The sequence below is a fragment of the Podarcis liolepis genome (genome assembly GCF_965112155.1).
Source record: "Podarcis liolepis genome assembly, chromosome: 8".
In the NCBI taxonomy this organism is placed as follows: domain Eukaryota; kingdom Metazoa; phylum Chordata; class Lepidosauria; order Squamata; family Lacertidae; genus Podarcis; species Podarcis liolepis.
In genome coordinates, this window is record NC_139560.1 from 29,990,654 (window position 1) to 30,008,168 (window position 17,515).

Consider the following 17,515-nt stretch of genomic DNA (forward strand, 5'->3'; position numbering starts at 1 on the left):
GAAAAGCAGTGTTTACATTTGTTGCTCCTCCCACTTTTGCTTCTGGCCCCACCCACCACTGGCCCATGGCACCCAGAAGGGGAACTGTCCAGAGGGAAACTACAACCCTCTGACAGAAAACAGCTCCCCACTCCTGCTCTTGGCAGAAGCCAAAACACTCTCATGCATGCACACACTGTGGGGCAGAGATTACCAGGCCAGGTAGTATTTTGAACCTGAGTTTGGCAGTTCTCCAATTCCATGCAATTTTCTTCCTCTAAATATTTTTCCACTGAGCTGTATAATGCTGTGAAAACTGTACAAATCAATTTAGCTTTATATTGTGATCCTTAAAAGGAAAAAAAAGGCAACCAAAGAACACCATTATTATTTTTTGGGTATGGTCAAATACCAAACACTTCCATGTGATCGAATTTTCTGAAGGTGCAGAATTGTGCCTATACAGTATTTTCAAAATACCCTAAATAAGCAGTGACTCTTGGCTTTGTGGACAGTCGCTCTATCAAAATTGGTTGTGATGTATGCAGAAAGTATAATCAGGGCACAATCCAAGCCCCAAAACTATCACACTGGGTGGGTGGGGAGAATGGGGTAAATCTACCTCTTTCCAGCCCACAGCAGCTCTGCAGGTGTGAAGCACCCCATCCTGTCCAAAGGTTCAGGTAGGTGGAGGTAACGCTGTCAGCAGCCTGCAGAAAGTCCTGATCCAGCTCCGTTGCTGCCCCTTGACAGAATTGGGCCCAATCTGAGTCTGATTGCTACGCCAGGTTCAGGTTTCTTCCTGCTTCCCTGCCTTCTGCCCTGGTTGGCATGAACAATTGGGGGGACGGGACGTGTTGGTGGCTCCTGTCAGGTCATACTGCTGCCCAGCCTGACTCTTGATTGCTCTACATACCTTTATTGTTTTTACCTAAAATTAATCACTCTGCAAATTGTGCAATTACTCCCTTTTGGTCCTGAAGGAGATTTCGCTCAATGGAAACAACATACATTCTCTGCTATAGCTGTAGGAGTCTTGAAGGAAACTAATTTTCTTTGCGACAACAAAATGTCAGGAAAAGGCTACTACAATTCCTATGTGTCACAGCAAATTTTCACTGTCTCACAGCTAATGTTATCATTCTTAAACCCCTTGCTCCAAGAAGTCTGAATAACACGAATAACACATGAAACTACTGCATAATCAATTATTTTGCATTTAGTTTTATCTTTAAAGAAAAGGTCAAAGACACCATTCAGCAATTTGTCAGGACCAATCTGCATTCTGACTGCATCCACCTTGGTAAAGTCCTGGCTGTCATTCCAAGGGAAGAAGTTGCACCACAGTTTTCACGAGTTCATATGAAACATCTTAACTGTTCCTTGGTTGACTTTCAGGCACTCTTTTTCTGAGCCTTCTCTTGTGCCATATTCTCTTTGGCTTCACACCTAGAGTTGAAGGCATTTAGCATTTCTCTAATGGTTAAGTTGGCTCCTTTCATGATCAGTCTGTCACCATCAGCTGCAAAAGAATTAACATAGTTTAGAACAGAAGGAAAACAAAAAGCAATTGCCCAAGTTCTACATGACAACATCAGATGAATATTCTTGGTTAAATGTTCCAGATTTTTAGAAAGCAACAGATCATATATGGCTGCAGATCATTCTTTGTACCATGTCCTTCAAAACGAAGTAGTGAGAGAACTTGGCTGGCACCACAGAACTCCCAAGTCTACACCTAAAGAACCTTGACAGGACTCAAAGCAGCAAACATTGGCGCTCTCCTGCTTTTTGACATTTGCTCACCAGAAGTGCACAGACTCTCCTGAGTGATTTATCTGGGGTGGAGATGCTATAGGAATGTGGATCCCTTCTATATGGTCTATACGGAAATCACCTTGCAGTTCTCTGGATCTTGCCTGGGTTTGCATCAAGTGTTTGACATGAAAACAGTCTAAATTTGCAAGTAAGATCATGGACATATGAAAAACTGGCGCAGGTTTTAAGGGCTACAAACTTTGTGAATAGAGAACAGGGATAGAACTAAAGGGGGGGGGGAAGTAGAGCTTATTCATTAATTATGTTCCTGCCCCCCCTGCCATATTTTAGATGCCTCCTTTCACACTGTATATCTTAGTATTATTTTGATTTGTTGCAGTATGTACTTGTCATGGCCTTTGGCTGAAACAATAAAATATACTTATTGAAAATATAATGTGAGGCAGTTAATGACAGAAATCGGCTGCCCCAATATTCCATTATCTGAAAGCTATTCTCACTATTTCTGATAATGGAAGTCCCTGAGATAATGGAAGTTACAGATGGCCAGCTACAGTGACCACACAGCTCATGAAGTAAGGGTCTTGGAAAGGGTTGGAGAGCAAGCATAATTTTCTAAGAGTAAGCCCCACTGAACTCAATGGACTTTCGAATAGACACGTATTGTATGTAAGGGCAGAACTGCACATTTCAAAGAATAATAATGTGCAAACTACAACCCTGTGTCAAATGCTCCTTCTCCCTAACTAACCTTGCATGCCTATCTGTCAGTGACATGGTTTTTTATGGTGTGTAGTTGCACACTAACCTTCCCATTAAAAAGGTAAAGGGAACCCTGACCATTAGGTCCAGTCGTGACTGACTCTGGGGTTGCGGAGCTCATCTCGCTTTATTGGCTGAGGGAGCTGGCGTACAGCTTCCGGGTCATGTGGCCAGCATGACTAAGCCGCTTCTGGCAAACCAGAGCAGCGCACGGAAACGCCGTTTACCTTCCCGCAGGAGTGGTACCTATTTATCTACTTGCACTTGGACGTGCTTTTGAACTGGTAGGTTGGCAAGAGCAGGGACTGAACAATGGGAGCTCACCCCGTCGCGGGGATTCGAACCGGCAACCTTCTGATCGGCAAGTCCTAGGCTCTGTGGTTTAACCCACAGCGCCACCCACATCCCAACCTTCCCATTAAAGCAGCTTAATTTGTAATAGAACTCTGGTCAGGTTTGAATGCGATGGCAAACCAGGCTTTGATCACATCATCACCATACATTTGGCGCCTACGGCTTCCCCCAAAGATGCCTGAGAACTGCAGGTTGTTAAGGGTGCTGAGAATTGATCTATGAGAGGAGTAAGCTACTGTTCCCACGATTGTTGGAAGGAAGCCATGTGCTTTAACTGTATGGTGTGGATGCGCTAGCTTACTGTGGTTCATCATGAATGAGCAGCATCCAGTGAGGCTACTGGGTTTTTTTCAAAAGCTACCATGAGCCATCTAGTGGAGTCAAAGCACACTGCCATTGGAAGTATACTTTTCTCAGTTCTTTTTATCTTCCTGGCTTAACTGACAATGCAGAGATACGGCAGATAGTAGTTCCAAACTTTGTTACAACCTTGCTGCCAGAAGCAACCTGCGGAAATGAGTTCTTGCCATCTAGCACTGCTTAAGGAGCGGGGTGGGAATTTGCGGAAACCAAGGGAAAGAAAGTAATACTCTGATCACCAAGCCAATGTATTTACACGTCAGAGGTACTTCCTAGAATAGCAACAAAGATGGTTAAAATAAAATAAAGAGGTTTTCAAGTAAAGGCATTTGAGGCAAGAGGCATAAATGGTCCAAAACACTGGGTAAAATGTTAATGGAGCTCTTCCTCCATTAAGATCCCACAAGTATAATAAGTTTGGACCCTTTTTCTCTGAATTTGAAAGCCACAGAAGACCCCCAACTTCTTTAGGACAGGGATGGCTCGCCTCTGTAGTTTTAGGATCTGAGAGTGGTCAGTTCCATAACAATGTTTGCAGAATTATGCCAAAACCCTGCTAAACACTCCGCAGATTCACTTATCTGAACATCCGACTTCCTTGGTTTTTTTCCTGCTTGGTCAGCTGTAGCCACTTTTGGGCAGGGGAGTGAAAGCAGACAAGTCAGAGTACAGGAAAAATCTGACAAATCAGACAGTGAGAGAGATCGGGCAAATCCATTTTTTTCCTTTGCCTCTCTTTTGCCGATTGGCTACAGCCATTTCAGGAAGAAAGTATGGAGAGTGTGGGGAAAGGGAGCAGACAAATCCTGCATTAGACAAGTTTCCATGAGAAACAATGGAAACCGTGGACTCAGTTATGCAAACACTTACCTGACGAACGATTTCCAGGGAAGGCATTGGGTTTGTAAAGGGGGACCTGCTTGTATATCCAAAAAGGAGATGCCACATTAATAGTGGAAACTTTTTACAGCTTGACAGCTTTTTGAATAGGGAGGCTTCCAGGGAGCAGAAAATTATTTAGAGGGGGTTCATCTGGCCCAAAGGCTACCAGCTGACCATGTTGGCTTTGGTTTACAAAACAGGAATGCTTCCTTACCAAATACGACGTCAATTACTGGTTCAGACCCATCATGTTTTACATCTGTTTTCACCTCACAGTTGCTGTTGGATAAAAAGGCTTTCTTTGTATACAGACACTGTAGGAAATTTCTGAAAAGGTTCAGAAATATAGATCAGAGCATATTTTATCGATAACATAGCAGTTAGTAGTATAAAATACAATAAACAATTTTTTTAGTCTAAAGATTTTATCTCAACGATCCACAAAACACCTCATAGGAAGAATAAGAGTGGAACAATGTAATAATATCAGCTGCCAAAATCCAAAATATACATAGAGCAAAGCTCTGAAACATAAGACAGACAATACAATCTTACAAGTTACAAAAACAAATAAAAAATCCTTGCAGTTTAGTAGCTTGCCATACCAATTGCTCAAAGCACTCCAGTGTTGAATTATTTACATTTTATTTATTGAATTTATATCCTGCCCTCCTTTTTGAAAGAGCTCAGGGTGAAGGAGGCAAATTATCTAACTCAGTCATTTTGGATTAAGACAGAGTGTGATTATTAGTACTAGACATGACTTAATCAGGATGCAAGCCATGTAAGGAAACACATGCACCTTGTTAAAAATGCATGTTCAGAGTTAACATACCAGGCATTAAGAGCCTGGACTGGGGCATGGAGTAGAGGAGTCGGATGCTAGCATGCCAACATTGCAGAAGCAGAATCTTAAACAAGGTGTGAGTAGCACAGGGTACAAAAGTTTACCTTCTATGCCCAACATCATACTTACGTTAGGTCTAACAATAATTTAGGAGTGGCATGGCAGGGTTTTGTTTGTATGTTTTGTTTTGTTTGGGGTTTTTTTTGTATAAGCTATGCATTATCTCAGGTAGAAATTCAACAGAACAGTTCTCTTTCTCTCCTCCCTGCATTGCTTACGAGAAAAGGCCCTATCCTACACCAGCTGAATTACTGCCTGCCATGCAGTAGGGCAAAAGCACAGCAGCAAAACGGTCAGAAATAAATGAGTCCTGCTAATTGTTTATATATAAAAAAATCAAGCTAGGGCCCATTCTCAGCCCATAAAGTACTTTGCACCCCCAGTGCTAAGGAACCACAGCCCAGCATTGGGAGCCAGATTCTACAATCAGAATGGGCAAAACGTGCCTACGATGCCACGTGTATTTCGTGCAGGTTGTGTGCATGGCTTGCCCATGAGTGCCCTGGGATGAACGGGTCCGGGGGTGGGGAAGTCCTGTTTCGGATCCAGTGGATCCCAACCCCGTGGCCTCTCCTCACCTGGTGCTCTGCACGTTGGACTCGAAGGGGCAGAAGGCGACCAAGACGCTCTTCACCTGCTTGAGCGTCACCCCCGCCCTTTTCGGCACTACGAACGACATTTTCCTCCCTCCCTCCGGTAGGATCGGTAAGAGCGAGCGCCTTGCCCTCTGAGCGACCGGAAGGACTACAGTTCCCAGAAACCCTCTCGCCGCGTTCAGCACGAGGGCTCCATCCCGCGCGCGCGGCCTGCCGGGAAATGTAGTCAAGCAGCTCTTGGCTTTATAGTTTGTGCCATTCCGTGGGAATTCTGTTGAACTTCGCTCTTTGTTGCGCCGGGATAGCCCAGAATTGGCATTTCGGTTCTTTGAGAAAAACTTTAAAGAGCGGGGTCAAGGGAGCATCATGACATAAGGAAAGCCCTGCTGTTCAGGAGAAGTTTTTATGCCTGGTTTGCACGCTGTGATCCTTACTTCTTGGAGTTCTCTCACCTGTAGTCAGCAGGAGAGCGAAGACCATACACTGCGGAGTTTCTCACCTGTGAAGCTAAGAAAATAAAAACGTACTGGCCCTTCTAGCCCGGCATCTTGCTCTCTTAGTGGCCAACCCCATGCTTGAGCTCTCCGAATGAAGGGTGGGATACAAAATTAATAAATAAAATAAAACAATATTAATACAGTACCAGTTTCTGGAAGCCATGGGAGGGATGAGTGCTCTTGTGCTCGAATCCTGCTTTTGGAGTTTCCCACAGGTATCTGGTTGGGCACTGTGAGAGCAGGATGCCCTCCAGTATTGATAAGTTTCAGCTATTCTAGCCAACTTGTACATCAAATGGGAGTGGTGGTGGGGCATCTTTTTCTTCGCCTCAATCAGCCGAATCAGCTCTTCCCCTGGGAAGAGGGGGGGATGAAGAACTTTTCTTTAAAAAAAACAAAACCCACAGACACGAATACGTTGTCATTTCCAGAGGGGTAGATTTGTTTGTCCATTGCAGCAAAAACCAACAAAGAATTGTTGAAATCTGACAATTTTATCAATATATAAACTTTTGTGGACTGGCATGGAGGGTGACATTCTTCAGGGCAAATCTATCTACTTATCAGGTTTCTTGTAGACGTAATGGTAGTGTTATTGAGGCTTGTGTGCATTCCGAAACAGGTTTACTCAAACGTAAATCCACTGAGTTCCATGAGACTTAATCCCCAGGAGTCACATTGAGGATTATAATAGAGAACAAATTTAAATGGCTGAACTGGGATTTGCAAAGTGTTTATTGTTATTATAGCATCAGAAGTGTACATAGCCATAGTCATAAATGCCTAGAAAACATAATTGGTTTCTAAGGATTTGAGAAATAGCTAATATGCAAAAAAAAGTCAGTACATTTCTATGGAAAAGGGAGGGTAGACAGGCTTTGATGAATGAAAACATGGATACTTGAGTGGGTTTTTTAATAATAATAATATATATGCTACCATTTTGCCAGAAAGCTTTTTATAAAAAATAAAATAAAAATCAGGGCACTTCTAAATGTATGTAAGCAGTCACTTGAGGTAGCAGCACATTGCAAATGATGGAGGCCAGGACTCCCTCCAAAGTCCCAAAGTAAACCAGTCTGAGCAGCTCTTGGGCTGTGTGAGAAACTGTGCAAATTGGGCAACTGTTGGATTGTGAGCTGTGCTCCATTATTCTATATTATAGCAGTCTTCAACTTCTTAAGACCTGGGACCCACCTTTAACCCATATGTGCAATTGTGGACTCATTTCATTTTCTACAATATATGTTGTATGGTGGCAGTGTGGCTTGTTTCAACCTGCCTTAGACAAGGCCACGGCCCGATAGTGAGGCCTGACCCACCATTGGAAGACCAATGGTTTATTTCACTGCAAAGGATCCTGGGGTCAGCTTTGGAATCATGTACCACAGCAGCTTGTACCACCAAAAAAACAACCCCCCTGCACTCTGAACTTACTAAGCAATGGCTCCAGTTGAAATAGATGAGCATCTATTGAACACATGTAACCCTTCTGCCACAAGATGGCAGAAGACCCACTTTACATGTATTTGCTAAATGGTGAAGGCTCTTATGATGCATAGCTTTATTGTGACAAACTTCCTTGGACTGTATCATAGAAACATAGAGTTGGAAGGGAACCTGAGGATCATCTAGTCCAATGGCCTGAAATTCAGGAATATGCAGCTGTCCCTTATGGGGATCAAACTTGCAACCTTGGTGTTAGAGCCTACTTAATCAGGTGTATGAAGTGACTCTAGATCATGATAGCTTAGGCCACATTAAATCTATTGGCTTTTCTTGCTATAACAGATTAACATGGCTACTCCTCCACAAGTTATTAAAACAATGGCTCAATGTAGTTTTTGTTTATTGGAGCAGGGGGCATTTCTGAGTGAGAAAAGCTTTACAGACTTTCCTTCCTAAATATTGTATATGACCTATTGCAATTATTGTCATCCCCCCCCCCCACAAAAAAAACCCAGTAGATGTTGTACTACGTATTGTAGAATAAAAAAATAATACAATTGATCGCCACAATACACAAAAACAGCAGCTTTCTGAGATTTTATTCTGAAAGGCAGAATTATTATTTTTTAAGGAGGACGAATAATTAAATAGATAAAAAATGCATTTGAGATGGGAAGCTGTAATCTCTCTAGAGCATTTATTATTTACAAAGTCATTTACTGCATCCCCAGTAGATTGCAGTGACCTGGAGGACTTAGACGAGAGAAGGTGGTCTGTTAATAAATTAACCTGTTAATCAGATAACCTGGTTCTGAGGTGTCTGGGGCAGCATAGCCAGCATACAAGTAAAACAGGGATGGCCACAAAATTTGCCAGAACGTGTGCATGTAGTGTTGTGGACCCTATTTTAAGGAACTCCCCGTTTAATTCAGACAGGCCCTCTCCCCTCCTGAACATCTGACACCTATTGAATACTTTTTTATTCTAGCAGATATTTTAACTGATTCTTGATTTTGTTAAAAGTTTTGACTGTTTTCTTTATTGTACCTTTGTAAACTGCTTAGAGACTATTGTAGCTAAGTGGAATATAAATTGTTTGAATAAATAAAAAATAAAGATGCTCTGAACTCCAATCAGCCCGAGTCAGCATTGGCCGTGGCCAAGGATTATGGGAAGTTGTAGTCTAACAACATTGGGATAGCACCCCTGGCGTAGGCCTTTAGAACTCAGCACTTGCTGTAGTAAGGTTCCCATTTATGAAATAGAATAGTCCTCAGACTACATTTCCCCCATCCCTTTTCATGGAGAGTTGCCGTTCCACTGGCAATCTTGCTTGTGTACACGTGCAGGTGTGTCCCACTGAAGACCTGTGGTCCTCTTTCCTGGTTTTGCACTTTCTTTTTCTTTCAGAACTCCACAGGTGAAGTGTGATGCTGCAATTAACAAATCTTCATAATTGTTTCACACACCCATGTCAGGTAAAGAGCCAGGGCTTTTTTATATTAAATCCCAGCCTGTCTTATTATATCTTTGAGAACATCTTTTCTTGGCATTGCTGCCTTACTTTTCTCTCAGGTCTGGTTAATTAATCTACTACGCTTAAGAAGAGTGAGACTGACGTGTTTGGGAACGTTTTTGTGTTCCTGCAAAACTGAGAATTGATTTTGCTTTATGCTTGCTTCCAGTCTCCCATTTTTCATTTCACTAAATTGCTGCCCTGCTGCTTGTTGCCGGTTCTGTTGATGACGAGTTGCGTTACAAGTGTGTCTCTCTGGCCTGAGATGTATCATTTGATATTATTTATTTATGACCTTGTTTGGCTCTTCTCTGAATAAGATATATGTCACCTTGGGACTATCAGTACTGCAAAGAGGTGAGGCGAGACATGGCCCAAAAGTTATGAATTCAGGTGAGATTTCCGGATGGCGTCAGAAAACAAGTCAGTGAGGATAATACAGTAGTACCACGGGTTACGTATGCTTCAGGTTACATACGCTTCAGGTTACAGGCTCCGCTAACCCAGAAATAGTGCTTCAGGTTAAGAACTTTGCTTCAGAATGAGAACAGAAATCGTGCTCCGGCGGCACGGCAGCAGCAGGAGGCCCCATTAGCTAAAGTGGTGCTTCAGGTTAAGAAGAGTTTCAGGTTAAGTACGGACCTCTGGAACGAATTAAGTACTTAACCCGAGGTACCACTGTACTGAGGCCACTTTGCATTTAACCAAAATCCTGTCCAGGATTTTGTGTACATTTATGCAGATGTGTACAGGATTTCCTGTCCAGTGTGTGTACCTCGGGTTAAGAACTTAATTCGTTCTGGAGGTGCGTTCTTAACCTGAAACTGTTCTTAACCTGAGGTACCACTTTAGCTAATGGGGCCTCCCACTGCCACCGCGTGATTTCTTGTTCTCATCCTGAAGCAAAGTTCTTAACCTGAGGTACTATTTCTGGGTTAGTAGAGTCTGTAACCTGAAGCGTCTGTAACCTGAAGCATCTGTGACCCGAGGTACCACTGTACAGAAGAGGACAACAGTTTTGTCAGTTTGAGGCAGATACCAGCTTTGCATATCGTTGACTGGCTGTCTCCCCTTCTCCCAGCCACCCGGCCTTCCCAATGTAATATTTCTGTGATCATCACCAGTGACTTCTGCATGTGAAGGGAGATGCGGCAGGTGGCAATGCAAGAACACCCTTTTTCATTGGCGGCTCCCTACTTGTGGGATGTTCTCTCGAGGGAAACATTGTCAGCTTTTAGGTGCCAGGCTAAAACATTTTTGTTTACCCACAACTTTGAGCCATTAACCTGGGTCCTGCTATGTTTTAACTTAAGGCCCGTATGGTGGCGGTTATCGTTCAGTGGTGTGGGGTAGGATTTGTGCTTTTTATAGAGATTGTTGGGTGAGAATATTCAGGAACTTAGTTTTATTGTATTTTTATGTGTCTTTGGTTTTTAACTGATTATCAAGTTGTTTTGTATTTCATGGGCTTCTAAGTGGCTTTGAGACATCTTGTGGAAAGCAGTAAATAAATGTAGTTGTGGTTGGAGTAGAAATTTTAAAAAACCCCAATGTTTTGTAGTGATTTTGCATGTTCAACGCATTTCAGCTGAATTACCAAGTTGTAATCCTCACAACAGCCCTGTAAAGTAAGTACAGTGGTACCTCAGGTTACATACGCTTCAGGTTACATATGCTTCAGGTTACAGACTCCGCTAACCCAGAAATAGTGCTTCAGGTTAAGAACTTTGCTTCAGGATGAGAACAGAAATTGTGCTCCGGCAGCGCGGCAGCAGCAGGAGGCCCCATTAGCTAAAGTGGTGCTTCAGGTTAAGAACAGTTTCAGGTTAAGTACGGACCTCCGGAACGAATTAAGTACTTAACCCGAGGTACCACTGTATCATAACACTTGGTTCTACTTGCTAAATTTAGAATGGATGTGGCAACCACTGTCTATACCAGGGGTCAGCAAACTTCTTCAGCAGGGGGCCGGTCCACTGTCCCTCAGACCTTGTGGGGGGCCAGACTATATTTTGGGGGGAAATGAACGAATTCCTATGCCCTACTAATAACCCAGAGATGCATTTTAAATAAAAGGACACATTCTACTCATGTAAAAACACGCTGATTCCCGGACCGTCCGTGGGCTGGATTTAGAAGGCGATTGGGCCGGATCTGGCCTCCGGGCCTTAGTTTGCCTACCCATGGTCTATAAAAAGGTAAAGGACCCCGGACAGTTAAGTCGTGAACAACTCTAGGGTTGCGGCGCTCATCTCGCTTTACTGGCCGAGGGAGCTGGCGTTTGTCCTCAGACAGTTTTTCTGGGTTTTGGCTTTTACTGTGGTGGCATCTGCCCTATGGAATACTCTCTCATTATATGTCAGTTACAGGCTTCACTTTTACTGTTTTCGGGATGCCTGTTGAATACGTTCTTCTCCCAACAGGACTTTTAAGTGAAGGTTTTTCTCTGTATTGGACTTGAAATTGTTTTTATATATGTTTTTATTGCTAAATCGCTTTTATGGGAAGCGATTCACAAATGAAATTAATAAAATAAGCATCCCGTCTCCACTAGCTCTTATGCTGATATAACCGGAGGGGAGAAATGTAGAATTGCTGCATTGTGCAGCATTATAAGAAACTGCAGGAAACCTAAATGGTTTATTAATTGGTTGAATAAATTCCCCTTGAAATACAGTAGAAGAATTTTCAGTTGCATTAAATAAATGAAGGCCTTAATGGTTTTAGCTAATGCTCATGAGGAAAATGTGCCATGACTTCAATACTGCAGGCTGCAATAATAAAACAAACCACCCTGATATATAACATACATATATATAGAGAGAGAGATCAGTAGCATATTTCAAAAGATTTCATACTTTGTTTTCTAGTTACTAAAAGCCTTGGAAAGATGTTGATAGTGCTGAGCTCCCTGCTTTCTGATTTATTGAAGGTGACTATACAGTATTTCAAAAGTCTTACTGAAGCCATAGAAAATCAATACCAATTAAGCACATTTACCATTTTGCAATTTTAAGAAACCAATTTAACAGTTTTTTGTGGTGCAATGCTTTTGTTTGTGTGAGGTCATTTCCTTAGAGAAACACAATTTGAGGGTGGGGTCCAACCACTGAATGAGATTGTAAGGAATCTGGTCATACTTGTAATTTCCCCTGTGAATACCCACCATTGTATTAGTGCTGATTCATTTAGGGCTTGGTACAGACCAGGGACGTGGCTGGCGCTGTGGTCTAAACCACCGAGCCTAGGGCTTGCCAATCAGAAGGTTAGCAGTTCGAATCCCCGCGATGGGGTGAGCTCCCGTTGCTCGGTCCCAGCTCCTGCCAACCTAGCAGTTCAAAAGCACGTCAAACTGGAAGTAGATAAAAAGGTATGGCTCCAGCGGGAAGGTAAACAGCGTTTCCGTATGCTGCTCTGGTTTTTCCAGAAGCGGCTTAGTCATGCTGGCCACCTGACCCAGAAGCTGTACGCCAGCTCCCTCGGCCAATAAAGTGAGATGAGCACCGCAACCCCAGAGTTGGTCATGACTGGACCTAATGGTCAGGGGTCCCTTTACCTTTACCACTCTGTAAGTAAGTCAAGTTTCACTGTCTCTGCAGTTTTTCTGACTTACGTATGGAAAAGCGTATGAACCAGGCCTTTGAAAAGTTTGCAAGTAAGCCAGTTTTTAAAAACTTACCAAACATGTAAGTTCATTTTCCTATGCTGGGAGAAGAAGGGAACTTTGAAAGGAACTTAGAAGGGCGTATTTTAAAGTTCTAACAGTCTATATTTCCATGCTTTACATTGCGGCGTATTTTGTGATGTTAAATCTTTGCTTGGGTTCTCTCAGCAAAGAGTTCTTGCGTAAACTTGAATCTTGGTATCCAGGAATTATCCTTTTCTACCTATCTTCTCCTGCACCAACACACAAAACATTTACCAGATGAAAATGGATATTGCCCCCACAAAATAAAATGCAAGCCTTCATTTTGTTCATTATGAGGTTGATCACTTTTGCTCTTGCACACTCCATGGGATTTCTTTTTTAAGGTGCACACAGAAACAGGTACAGAAATACCTGTGAGTATGTCCAGAACAGAAAAAAATAGTGGAGATCAAGGAAGGGGTTGATGTGGGGAGGGACAAAATTCGCTACCAAGGTATGTTCAGTCAAGCTCTGCCCACTGATGTGGGCAGCAAGCAGCAGAAAAGCAATGAATATTCATGACTGAAAGAGGAGGAATGTGTGGGAGGTAAAATACAGAAAAAATATACCTTCCTGAATGCTTGTAAGGCCCCCTTTGGGAAGCACCCTGCTCTGAATTGTCTTTTGCAGCCTGAACATAAAATACACAGGAAGAAAACATACAAATCACTTCAGATAGGTAGGATTTTCCTATTTGCAAACAATTATACATCCACAGTTGTAAGCCTCTCTGAATGAGTATTATATTTTTGAAGAATACCTAACAGTGTGCCTCCTAGGTTCCTCTTAAGCATCAGAATAAATAATGGTGGCTCAGTCTATTGGGACCTCAGGCAGATCAACTGCAAATCAATGGGATGTTCTTCCAAGCAACTGTGTTTTAGGGCCAGGCTGTTGGGTCATATTTCACAGAGTATCCTGCCAGCATGGCAAACTCATTTATTTCAATAACTGCTTACAAAACTTTGGAGATTTATCTCCAAAGCAAAGTGTTTATTCCTTTATTCATAGAACAGGTTTAAGCTTCTGCAGATGAATAAATCAGATCTGAGGAGGGGAATAAACAAAATGCACCAAACTATGCAGAGCAGGAGAGCGCAATTTTTAGCTCAGTAAAAATTTGATGCTTATGGAACTTGGCAGATGCTATTAGGAAGAATCAAACCCAGAGGGGTGATGTAACAAAGACCAACTGTGTGCCTGATCAGTCACTCTGTTCCATCTTGTAAGTCACACAGTGTGCTGCAATCAAGGGGGGCAAGGGGGCATTGCCAGGTCAAAGGTCAAGTCCCCTTTGCCAATGATATTCAGATACAAATGGAGTATACAAATGGATTCGCTTCGATTTATCAATTCCTGCTGTATGGTTACGGTAGGTCTAATTCAGGTGTTTCTCATTACCTTAATAAGTTCTTTCTGCTGGCTGTCCTCCTGGACCTTTCAGGACTCAGTCAATATCCATAAATTTTACAACTGACAGGAGACCTCGTCTTAATAGAAGTTCCTGCAAATGGTCATTCTGTAGTCTCCCTTCTTCTGAAGCTTAATTTGTGCCCACTGTTGTGTCTAGCTTTTAATAGAACTGTGGCCTGGATGAAATACTGTGCAGCTTAAGAGCTTGTCTAATCAAGTTCAGTGTAAGCCAAAATGTCTCTGAATGTTATCCATATTTTGCTTTCTTTCCACACTTCTTTCTACGACTGCACTACTTCCATAATCTTATAACACCTTCATTCCCTAGATTATGACTGTGTGCATACCATACATTTAAAGGACATCTCTCCCCTGGCCAACAAAAAGAATCCTGGAAATTGCAGTTTATTAAGGGTGCTGGGAATTGTAGCTCTGTGATGGGTAAACAGGTCCCAGGATATTTTCTTGGGGTGGGGTGGATGCAATTTCAGTGGTACCACCTCTAATGTATATGCTGTGGTTTTTCTTCCCCTTTTTTGAATACTTGTGTGTTTTAAACCCTTCAGTAAAGTAAATATCTCAGGCACAATGATACAGCAAGTAATCACACTGATAAATACAATTGCAACATAGTAATTATGCTGGACCACAACAAGCCTTTCTAAAGAAAATGTTTTCACATCATTGATGCTCCACTGGAAACATATAAACATCTCTGAGATGTGCTAAAATATGAACAAGATTACAACTGGGATTTATAGAGCTACAATATGTTAACTGCACCCAATGTGTTACATTGTCCTGGTAGTTTCTATTTTATTCCCCACCACCTTTTGTACATGTTCCTATGACCCATCAAAAAACTGTTTTTCAAAACTCACTTAATTTGAAAGTTCTTTGCCATGTGGCACAGAGATCTGCTGTTTTGAAAAATCCACGCACACAGAGCTGGTTGGTTGCATTGTTCTTTGGAGCATAGCCTATAATTACAATTGTATTGTTTGAGCATGCAGTTAAATAAATGTAAAGACACCCAAATCTTCTGTATGTATTAGCATTTAATAATAAGCCCAGATGCAGAAGAAGTAAGCATAGGCTATATGAGCAGGACTTCCAGACATAAACAAAGCAGCTAATTGCATACTTTCACTTGTCTAGCAAGCGTTGTGTACACTTCTCTTAAAAGAGCTGTACAAAGTAGAGACAGGAGGAGAACTGTGATTCGTTTTATATTTAAAGGCAATACACATTTTCTGAAACAAAAACAACCTGAGACCCTGCTATCCTTTGAAATGTGCTCTTCTCGGAAGTCCTCCAGTCAAGGAATGTGTTCAAAAGCACATGTGTGAGGGCAAAGTGTGCATAAAATGCATACATTATTAAAAAGAACATCAAAAAGTCATCATATTAGGGGAAATTGCATACCAAAATGTGTATAGTAAAAATATTCACTGGTGAACTTTCCTGAAGATTTTAAAAACCAACTTGGAAATTTGGAGAACTGAACTTACATTTGGAAAAGAGAAACCAAAAGAAACTTGAAGAGCATCATTGTTTAATAAGCATTCATCCTGCTTTCTCGGTGGTGGTGGTGGGGTTTGATGACTGTTATGTCAAGCAAGTGCTAGCCTACACTTCCCAATGCTTCTCCCCTGTCGCTTTCCTTATTGCAAAAGTCTGATCTTTGTGGGAGTTGGGTTTGTTGTGCAAGAGCTCCAAATCAGCTTTGATTGCACAAACTGAATATGCTGGGATGTGATTGTCACTATTTTCAGGCAGAATTCAGACTGGAAGCACCCTAGGCAACTGTTTTGGGACTCTGCTATACCGCTGCAAATAAAATGTTTTAAGTGTGTTGTAAAGTGCAGTATACATATGTGACACTATATGGCAGTGGTGAGCAATGGCAAATTCAATATCTTTTTCAAAACTTTTTTTTAAAAAAAGCATTTTTTAATATGTGTGTAGATTTCACCTTGGTTTATGCACCATCGGTGGCCTCGCTCGAAAGCAGTAGCTGATGGCTGCTCCAGATGCACATTCTTTCTTTGGTTGTGTTTGTTTTAGGAAATGAAAAAGATAGAGAGAAGTATGTATTACTGGGAGCAATGTACAAAATGAGAAGTTGCCTTAATTACTGTAAAGTGCAGTCATTGCACCACAAAGAAGAAATCAGTAACAAAAACCACCCCAAAATACTATAAAGTTGAACTCTCCGCAAGAAAAAGAAAAATGAAGTGTGAACTGCTTACTTCATTATTTTTGCTGTAATGAAGTTCCACCCAGAAGCTTACAGCCACTCAATGAAGTCTGGGAATCAGGAACAAACTCAGAATGACACAATATCTTATCATATGATGTTTGGGTGGTCATTCGGCTAACAGGCCCACTTAAGGAACTGCAGCTTGACATAATGAGAGGGGAGGGACGGTTTGGGGTTTGGGGGGTTCTCCTTTTTTAGCACACTTTTCAAAAGCTAGGTTATTGCTCTTTGGTTCCAGGGTTCCCATGGACTGGGTGGTGGTGGCTCCTCCCCCTCCTCTGACAGCTCCAAGCGTTCTTCACAGTTTTTTCTCCAGAGGGCCCTTCAAGGGGACTCTCAGCCCTGGTTTCAAGGGATCTGCCTGCACCTCAAGTTCCTCAACCAGTGGAGTGTCCGGTTCATCCTCTGTGAACATGTCTGGTACCACGTCAAGGCTAGGCATGACATTTCTTCAGGGTTGCACTTTTCCTTCTATAGATAATATTGAAAATGTGGGCTGCCACATTAGGCAATTATCATTGTGAGTCGAGGACCCGCCACCCGCATAGGGATAAATAAGACACACGGACACATGTGGGTTAAATAAGGCCACAACTTTATTGGTTACAGCATGTGAGAGGTATTGGCTTAGGCATTGGATCAAACAATCTATGCATGACCCCACCCGGCTCTAGGGGGCATTTGAGGATTAACAGCCAGTGGGAGGAGCTTGTTGATGCAAATACAAGTGGAAGTTTCCCCAGACGTCACAGGGGGTTGTGCCATGGCCCTAGCCTTTAACGGAGTACCCAAAAGGGGAGGGGTAGGTGATGGCCACAGCCTGCCCTCCAACACACAACACATATTCCAATGCCTAACTGCCAACACCCGGAAGTTGTGACGATTTGCTATGACGTAGGCAAAAAACCAAGAGGCAGGTGCAGTGGCGTAGCGTGGGGGGTGCAGGGGGGGCCCGGTTGCACCGGGCGCAACATCTGGGGTTTAGGGTTAAGGGGCGCAAATCCACGGGTTAGGGGGCGCAAATTACTTGCCTTGCCCCGGGTGCTGACAACCCACGCTACGCCACTGGG

At 42.6% G+C, this 17,515-nt stretch overlaps 2 protein-coding genes and 1 long non-coding RNA gene across 4 annotated transcripts in view; 1 reads left to right on the forward strand and 2 right to left on the reverse strand.

The window, feature by feature from the left end:
* LOC310713404 (myelin P2 protein-like) overlaps positions 1 to 17,515 on the reverse strand; it is a 489,621-nt gene that overhangs the window by 107,893 nt on the left and 364,213 nt on the right. The window lies entirely within an intron of this gene.
* LOC310713449 overlaps positions 1 to 17,515 on the forward strand; it is a 44,444-nt gene that overhangs the window by 10,922 nt on the left and 16,007 nt on the right. The gene's annotated exons all lie outside the window — the stretch shown is intronic.
* MRPL53 (mitochondrial ribosomal protein L53) lies at positions 1,188 to 5,774 on the reverse strand. The gene is made up of 3 exons (XM_083517505.1): positions 5,602 to 5,774; positions 4,331 to 4,443; positions 1,188 to 1,501 (listed from the first exon to the last, which is right to left on the reverse strand). The coding sequence occupies exons 1-3, from the start codon at positions 5,700 to 5,702 to the stop codon at positions 1,374 to 1,376; spliced, it is 342 nt and encodes a 113-aa protein (XP_083373631.1). The 5' UTR covers positions 5,703 to 5,774; the 3' UTR covers positions 1,188 to 1,373.